The sequence below is a fragment of the Ascidiella aspersa genome, chromosome 4 (assembly GCF_963924565.1).
Source record: "Ascidiella aspersa chromosome 4, kaAscAspe10.2, whole genome shotgun sequence".
In the NCBI taxonomy this organism is placed as follows: Eukaryota; Metazoa; Chordata; class Ascidiacea; order Phlebobranchia; family Ascidiidae; genus Ascidiella; species Ascidiella aspersa.
This window is the reverse complement of record NC_139450.1, coordinates 4,048,767-4,056,726: the sequence shown is the minus strand read 5'-3', so window position 1 is coordinate 4,056,726 and position 7,960 is coordinate 4,048,767. Positions and strand designations below refer to the sequence as shown.

General features: G+C 35.5%; 1 protein-coding gene across 1 annotated transcript; it reads right to left on the bottom strand.

Moving 5' to 3' along the window:
- Window positions 1-1,234: 1,234 nt before the first annotated feature.
- LOC146146728 (uncharacterized) lies at window positions 1,235-7,224 on the bottom strand. The gene is made up of 6 exons (XM_083386717.1): window positions 6,113-7,224; window positions 5,892-5,943; window positions 5,568-5,620; window positions 5,297-5,360; window positions 4,969-5,046; window positions 1,235-2,846 (listed from the first exon to the last, which is right to left on the bottom strand). The coding sequence occupies exons 1-6, from the start codon at window positions 6,626-6,628 to the stop codon at window positions 2,008-2,010; spliced, it is 1,602 nt and encodes a 533-aa protein (XP_083242843.1). The 5' UTR covers window positions 6,629-7,224; the 3' UTR covers window positions 1,235-2,007.
- Window positions 7,225-7,960: the final 736 nt, after the last annotated feature.

Below are 7,960 nucleotides of genomic sequence, written 5' to 3'. Positions count from 1 at the left end.
TTTACCAGTTTAGCATTCGGGGGCTTTATACTGTATCCTTTTGTTTGACTAAAGCGAATACAACTTCGACATACCAATTTATGTAAACGACTTATTTGCCTGCATGTCTTAATACAGTAGGCCTACTGTACTATTACATACACCCGCTAAACTGCCTTTCTCTTGGTTAATCACCACAGATAAATAGGTAAACTCACTACCCAACGTTAGGCTCAGTGGCTCTTAACCCCGGTGTGGTGACCAGGCGCGACTTCATGACTAAACGCCAGACTTTTTGGTCCTTTGATGCCCAATTGTCGTTTACCTTTTTGCTTAGAACTGCACTATTTTTTTACGGATCGGGTGTTTCATGCTTAGAAGTTTAACACAGTAAACACTTGTTTGTTTTAACTTTCTACACTTGGTTTCTGATCGGCAAATGCCTCCCCAGTTGTTCGTCCAACCATCTTGATATTTTTATAAATTAATTGACGTGCGAAATATTTATTACGTTTTAGGCGTCACGCTTCCGTCTAAATTATTTCTAATTTTAATCCAGAAAAAAAATTTTTTGTTCAGAAAATCGTAATGATTGCGTTCCACCTTTTATTAGTGAGGTTAAGACTTCAGTCACATTAAATAATGATAAAACAATCAGGTATCGAAACGTCTTAATTAAGACTACTTCAATTTACCTTTTTGTCTTTAAAATCTATCATCAAGCTATATAACAGATTTGTTCTTATATTGTACCTAATCATGATGAATTGCCGCAGCTTTTCATGCCAATCATTTTCAATGCGCATGTTTAGGGGGTTAATAATATTTGCAAGCGTTTTATTAACGCACTTAGAGTGTAAATGCAAATGAAAAACATTTGTACGACGCCTTTGGAAAATAACGACTCACCAAGGGCGCCGCGGTGCACAGTTAATGCCTGGTTCAACAAAAAGGCGCAACTTTTTCAATTTTTGCGCGAACAATTTACGTAAACTCCTCGATTGCATTTAGGCTCATCATTTGCGTATTTACGATTTCCGCCCACATTTACGCACGAGTTTGACCAAAGATAGCTTTGAAGGTAACTTATATCGTGACGTTCTGTATTTGGTTGACACCGCTATTACAGGTAAGATTTCGCTGCTGGGCAAAAAGGTTGCGAACCACTGGTTTAAACATTAAAGTATTTGTAATCATAGAGGTGATTAAAATTGCTTGCTTTCGCTGTTTCGAACATTTTGAGGCATATTTCTAATCAGAGGATACAGTTTATTATCTGGGCACACTAAAACTCAACATATATCATAGGAGAACATTAATAGCGTACACATTAAGCACGATTTGAAGCCTACATGGGCGCATACAAGCCCCTATACATACACACATATATACATAATTAGGAGTAGGGATTTTCAATAATATCAGATCAGAGCCGATACCCGATGCCAAGTGGTAGTATGCCGATGCCATAACAAATTAGCATACATATTCCATACTTGATTTAAGGAAAACCATAGTTTAAAAATTGGATGAGACGAAACTTTACAAAAAAAAGCAACTTGTGGCTGATTGACCCGAAAAGAACTCGAAACGTTTGAATTTATCTTTAGAGCTTGTTTAGGTATAATAATGACGTCATTTGGTATCTGATCGAGTCGCGATACTTTTTTTCGTCACTTTAGATATCGGAATAAAATATCAGGCATCGGACATCCCAAGTAAATAGAATCAGGAACTATTTACGTTCTATTTTAAAATAGAAGATTGACTAGCTTAAAAGTTTGCAAAACATTTACAGAGAAATTGGAAAATTAAAAATTGAAAACGAAATTCCATACACTCAAAAAGCAATTCCAATAATTAAGACAAAGTAATAATTCGAAAAGTATAAGTATAGGAATATAAGATATAAGAGATGCAGAATTTTAATATGTAATTCTAGCAAAAAAACAAAACCTATTTTATTTGAATTATTTGTCAACTGTAATGTTGTTTGTTTTTTTTTTTGTAGTTTTTTCATATTTTTTTTCACTTTTCTTCTTTTTTAACGCCTGTCGTGCTTGTAGTTTTCGAAAGGCATTTTTCGAACCTTTCAATCATCAAGGTACAATCTTCCATCTTTTCTAAAAGGTCTTCATCACTGTTGGTTTGTTCCGCTTCATAACTTTTTTTTGCCTTTTCCATGCATTCTTTTGCTTTCGAATAGTTAAATTCGTCGTCGTGGATGCTTGCAATGGCTACAAGGCAGTCGCCATATTCCTCGAGACAATCTGAGTTTTCGAGAAAAGACCTTGCTTTTTCTAAGTATGATAGAGCTGTATCTCGGTCATTGCAATGACGCCATGTGAATTGACCAAGGAAGTTGTTGCTTATTGCAAGAAATTCATCTTTAGTACCTTTATCCGTAGAAATCTGAAATATTTGGTAATGACATTTTTTAATTTGTGGAAGGACCCTATCGGTGATATATCTTTCTTGTTTTGGTTTAGCGTCGGAAAGTAAATCAGCTGCATTTACTAACCCCTTGATGCAATCTATCAATATTATGGTTTCAATCTTATTGATTTTTGAGCTCACGCATCGGTCGCCTGCGAGTGTAAAGAAAAATATAGCTTCGACGGGGCGATTGTTTTCGATCAGTTCGCCAGCCAGTGCTAATAAACCTTGCGGGGTTGCTTGTAAAGATTCAACAATTTCAGTCAGCTCAGCACAGACCTTTTCAGCCTCGGGAAAGCGACGTAACTGCACCAAAACACTGTAGTATTTTAGATAGAAGCTTGCTTCTTTTAGTGTGGGGCTGAGGTTGTAGAATTTATTCATGCTTTCGTATTCTTCTGACAGGGTTCGTTCAGCTTGGCAAAATGGATCTACGAAAATAAAAAATAGCGGTTTTAAAAGAACGTCGCGTGCCTGCGAAAAAACAAATATTCTCGAAGTACGGTTAGTTTTGGTAAAGAAATACACTTAATAAGACCAGGCGGGATCAGGGCCGGATAGCGAGTAAAACGGCGACGGTCAGTAGAGCGACCTCATCGATAGCGATTCATTTAAAACAGTGGCTGTCAACAGAGCGACTATATGAATGGCGACAGCATTCAGACAGCGACTTTACTGGCCGGTCAGAATGAGATATGCTTACAAGGATTAGGGTTATATACGTCATAATGTGACGACACAGCTAAAGCAATCTTAAAAATCGATCAAGAAAGCGCAAAAAATGGATTTATTTCCAAAACAGGGCTGGCGAACCTTTTATCGCGCGGGTCAAAAACACGACCTTAATCCTTACAAAATAATCAAGTGGGTCATATATTTAATTATATGCAAAACTTTTTTATGCGAAGCTGCAAGTGTTATTGTCTGGGTTGGGAATTCAAGGTTATTGGACGAATTCCAAATTCGGATTCCCACTACTATTAAGAACCTAAATGATTAACAAATACTGCGGCATTTTGGGGATTACAGAAGTTCAGAAGAAAGCTTTTCAGCATGGTTTAACCAGGGTTTTAAGAATTTTTTGTCTGCAAGCTCGTAAATCTATGAAAGGGTCGTTTAACAGCGATAAACAAAATGTTATTAGTCGTCTGCTATTCTGCACGCATTTGTTGAAGTGCAGTTAATGTAGACCTACTCGTCATCCCTAAAACACAATTGCACGACCCACAGATTGGGCAGCCCTGATTTAAACAGTATATAGTGCTATTAGCGAAGAATTGTTTTGTTTTACATTTATCCTTTCCTGAAAAGGATTCATACAAGTGAGTCATTTTAAAATCTGTTTTTTTAAGTGTGGTTTTTAAGAAAAAACACTTTCGTTACAAAAATTTAAGAAGTTGTATATTTATTACGGGTTAAGTTGGACATTTGTCTTGCAAGGGTCAAGGTGATTTGCATTATCACATATTCAGTGCAACATTGTTTATAAATAGATATACAGGATTATTGTGTACAAAGGTTATTATTTTGTCCTTGCTGTTTCAACCCAAATATCGCTTACCACCAAACCCTGCCACAATGGCTTGACCGAGTGAAATTTGCCATTCGCCGCATGACCGGTTACCACAACGACCGTTTAGCACTAGGTTACCTTAACAAGGTGTAACAAATAACAAGTAAGAATTGTTTTTTCAACGATTTTATTTTAGAACCACCTCTACTTAACTTTCACACAGCCGATGTAAAAAACACATACCTAAGGTTAAAATATTAGAAGTTGTAATTTACCGAGCCAGTTTATAACGGGGCTGCGAGTCGGAGTCGGCTAAGATGGATTTTATTTAAATCTGTCTTTTAAAAAAAAAATGCTTTAAAAATCGCTGGTCAGTGGTTGTGGTTCGCCATCCCTGTTCTAAAGCAAGGACGCATTGGACGCATAAAAAAATTAGCACTATATTATCTCCACACATTAATTGCTGCACCCTTCGTAAAACACTTTGTAAAGTGAGAAGAAATTGGCATTTAGAAAGTTAAAGTTAGGAAAAATTTAGTTTGGGGATCATAGCCTCGTGAAAATGGGGTTATTCAAGGTAATTTCAGCCTAGTAACTCAAATGGTAATTATCATCCAATAATATCAAAGTACTTTCATTTATAGCTTTTTTGCAGCGAACTATTTGCTTAACTCAGTGTCAGTGATTCTCAACTATTTTTCTTGAGACGATTTTGCAAAAGTTTGTTTGGTTTACGACGCACCCAACAACGATAGGAATATTACTTATTTCAAATTGTTGATTTCTATTTTTCATATTTCTGAAAATGCATAATCAACCGCAGCAGTTTTGTCGTTACAATGAGTTTGAGTGCATATTTCAGTCGATAATAATGTTGGCATTTTGATAACGCGGTTGAGTTTAAATAAAAACGCGATGACTGTGCGAAGAACCACTGCCTTAACCAACATATCACGTCTGTAACCAAGTACGAAATAGTCTACTGAAATGTTGCTAAATATATTTGAGAAACATTTGTGGCATTAAATTTTGACACCAACCTGTCGCAGAGAAAACGTCTTCTAGAGTAACCTTGATGTCCTTTGTAATCTTTACATTTTCTGTGTCTGGAACCGAACCTTTTAGCAAAGTGTGAAAAAAATAGCGTAAACTGAAATGATTTAAATGATCTAAAATAGTATTATATCTGTTTTAAACATTGTGTGTGAGCGTTTTAGCTAAAGCCCTTTAATTGTTTAACAACTTTAATATTCATCATGATGGCCCCATAAATACTTTATAGAACGTCCCTATATTTAAAATAAGGTATTGCACAGCGCAACTGTATTGCCCAATGCTTCCAACATCTTATAAACAAATGGTCATTACCAGTGGAATGTTTTCTTTGTTTAGAAGATTGACCAGAACTTTGGCTTATGTCTTCTTCTTGCGACTGGGATATATAAAAAAATAGAGTTACTCCAAAAATACTGACTTAAAGGCAATGATAGTAAATCTAAATTAATTTACACATTATTACCCTTCACGATAAAGAAGATAATTTTTAAAGAAAAAGTTAAACTTAGTCATCGTAAATCGATTTTACAAGAAACGTTTTGCCATATATACTTGAACATAATTTGGTTATATCGATGAAAACCTCAGTTTTTTTGTAGTCTTTAAAATCTGTTGTCCTTGTTTCGTTGCAAGTGTCTAGAAAAACACATAAAAACATGATCGTAAAACATCCCTAGTCGCATCGGCTTTATCTTAATGCTATTAACAACTGACCTATTGCGACACTGTTTACCCAAAAGAACAAAGATTTCTGGCTGTTGATTCCTAAATCGACTTTCTATGCTATTTCTTTGCCAGTAGACCAAGATAAATAAGTTAACTTGCCTTTAATTTTACATATTTTGCTTTCTGTATAGTTTATTTTAACTGACAGCTCTTGCCAAACGAATTAGTTTAAATTACTTACAGCTGAACTCTTGTTTAATGCTGTTCCACTCAAGTTCATCTTCATCATTCTCCTTGTTATAGTTACATAGGTTTAAATAACGGACAACATTCATAAAAGTTTGTAAATTAAGCAAAACTTTGTATATTTAGTAATAAATTACAAAATTAGTAGAATTTCGTTTTCGTAAAACTTTCTACGATTGGGTGAATTGAAAAATTCCGAAAACCGAAAGTCCTTACCTCTGATTTTTTTATGCCCATCTTATAAGCCTTCTGCAACTCTTGTTGGGCTTTTACTTTTAGTCTGTCAAAATCTTCCAGAGTCGTGGTTAAAGTATGCAGTTCCATAATTTCCGTGCTTTTAAAATATCCCTGCTGCTTCTTCTGTTCAATTTCAACTTGCTCGTTAAGCGCATTTAGAAGTTCGCCGGAAGATAACCGCTTGAGAAATTGATTTTTTGCCTCTTCAGTTACAGCTATTAAAGTGAACACGAAGCTTCCTTGGCCAATGGAATTCACAAACGTTCCTTGAATTGCCGTAATGACTTCGGCCAGTTTGGGTAAAAAGGTTTTGTAGTTGTAAACAAGGTAAACACCTGCGGTTGCTGCTGCACCGGCAGCTAAAATAGCTGGAAGTCCTTCTAGCTTGACTTTGATTTTCATAAACGTTACTGTCATTGTATTAATTGCCATTTTTAACAGGTATAGTTCAAGAAGTGTCCGCCTATATAGTATAAAGTTTTGCTCGGTCTTCATGATAAGGTCAATGAATATTAAAGCACAATGGTTATTTATTTATCCAGGAAAAACCATGGCCAATAAATGCACGCAATTACTTGCGTTAAAATAAATTGTTTTTATTAGGCAATTATTTTTCAAATTGCGTTATTTATCCCAACCTTTGCACATAAAATAATTTTCTTGTAATATGTTGCTTTTATGTTATTTTTTACTTGAGATGCTTATAATAATCGAAGGAGTTTGACGGTTTTCATAATTTAAAGTTTTAGTTTTTTGACAAGGGCTGGACTTGAAGTTGACTTGCTCTAATTATGACTTGACTGGGACTTGACTTGGGCAACCGATGACTTGGACTGGGACTTGACTTGTTATTTATTTAAAAAGACTTGACTGGGACTTAAGTCATTTCAAAATGACTTGTTTACAACACCGAAAATGCCGCTGGACTACGTCGCATAGTTGGTAAAAACGAAAATTAGATTACAGCACACCAGCAATTTGCAATTAAAATTCGATTTCGTAGTATATTACATAAACTGTTGCAACCAGGCATAATAATATTCAAAAACAGTTCCTCCAGAAATTATATTTCTTCTCCAACGTTTCGGCAACCTATCCAAGTCTCCTTCTTCAGGATGAATGACGTCTAACACTCGTAGAACAACCTATTTATAGTATATTACTCACAAACGCCGAACTAAGTAGCTAGAATTACTTAATTGTCCAACTTTGCCTAACACACACTATCAGCAACTCCTTACTACTTTAGTCCAACAACTGCTCAGTTTTCAGTTTGCGCGCAAACAGGCAAACACCAAAGTGTGACGGTCACGGCGGTTGTAGTTTCTTCGTTCTATTTATAAACCCGCTTCCAAAGAGGAACTGTTTTTTTTGGCGCGCTAAGCTGCGGTTGAACAAGCAAACTGTTATTTAAGATGGCGCCAAATTTGAAACGGGAAAATATAATTTAAGGGTGGATACCGTTATTTTGAGCAAAAAACATCGCGATCCGATTCTAAACAAAATGGCGTCATTACTCTATGTTAACAAATGCAAAATCGACCAAACTGAAAAGTACAATGGTAGTGATTTTCAGGTATTAGGATAATTAGGTCGAAATTTGCTTTTGCGCCAGGTTGTCTATTTATATTTTTTGCCTTGGAAAAAAACAACGTTGGATCACAAAATATAGCTGCACAAATTAATTTGATATTATCGGACGAGTAGCGATACTATCACGTATCGGGTATCCGCTCTGATCCAATCTTATCAGATATCTCCAAACTAAAGTATTTTTAGTTGCACAGCTTTGTTTTAGTATTTAATCGTAATCTAATAAAAAACAAA

Bases quoted from the DNA above. Each gene is read 5' to 3' on its own strand.
- LOC146146728 (XM_083386717.1), bottom strand. From the start codon at position 6,628: ATGAAGACCGAGCAAAACTTTATACTATATAGGCGGACACTTCTTGAA. The intron at 5,361-5,567 runs GTTTTCATCGAT...TATATATCCCAG, and splicing joins AAGACTACAAAAAAACTGAG to TCGCAAGAAGAAGACATAAG. The intron at 2,847-4,968 runs GTTGGTGTCAAA...TTATTTTCGTAG, and splicing joins AGACGTTTTCTCTGCGACAG to ATCCATTTTGCCAAGCTGAA.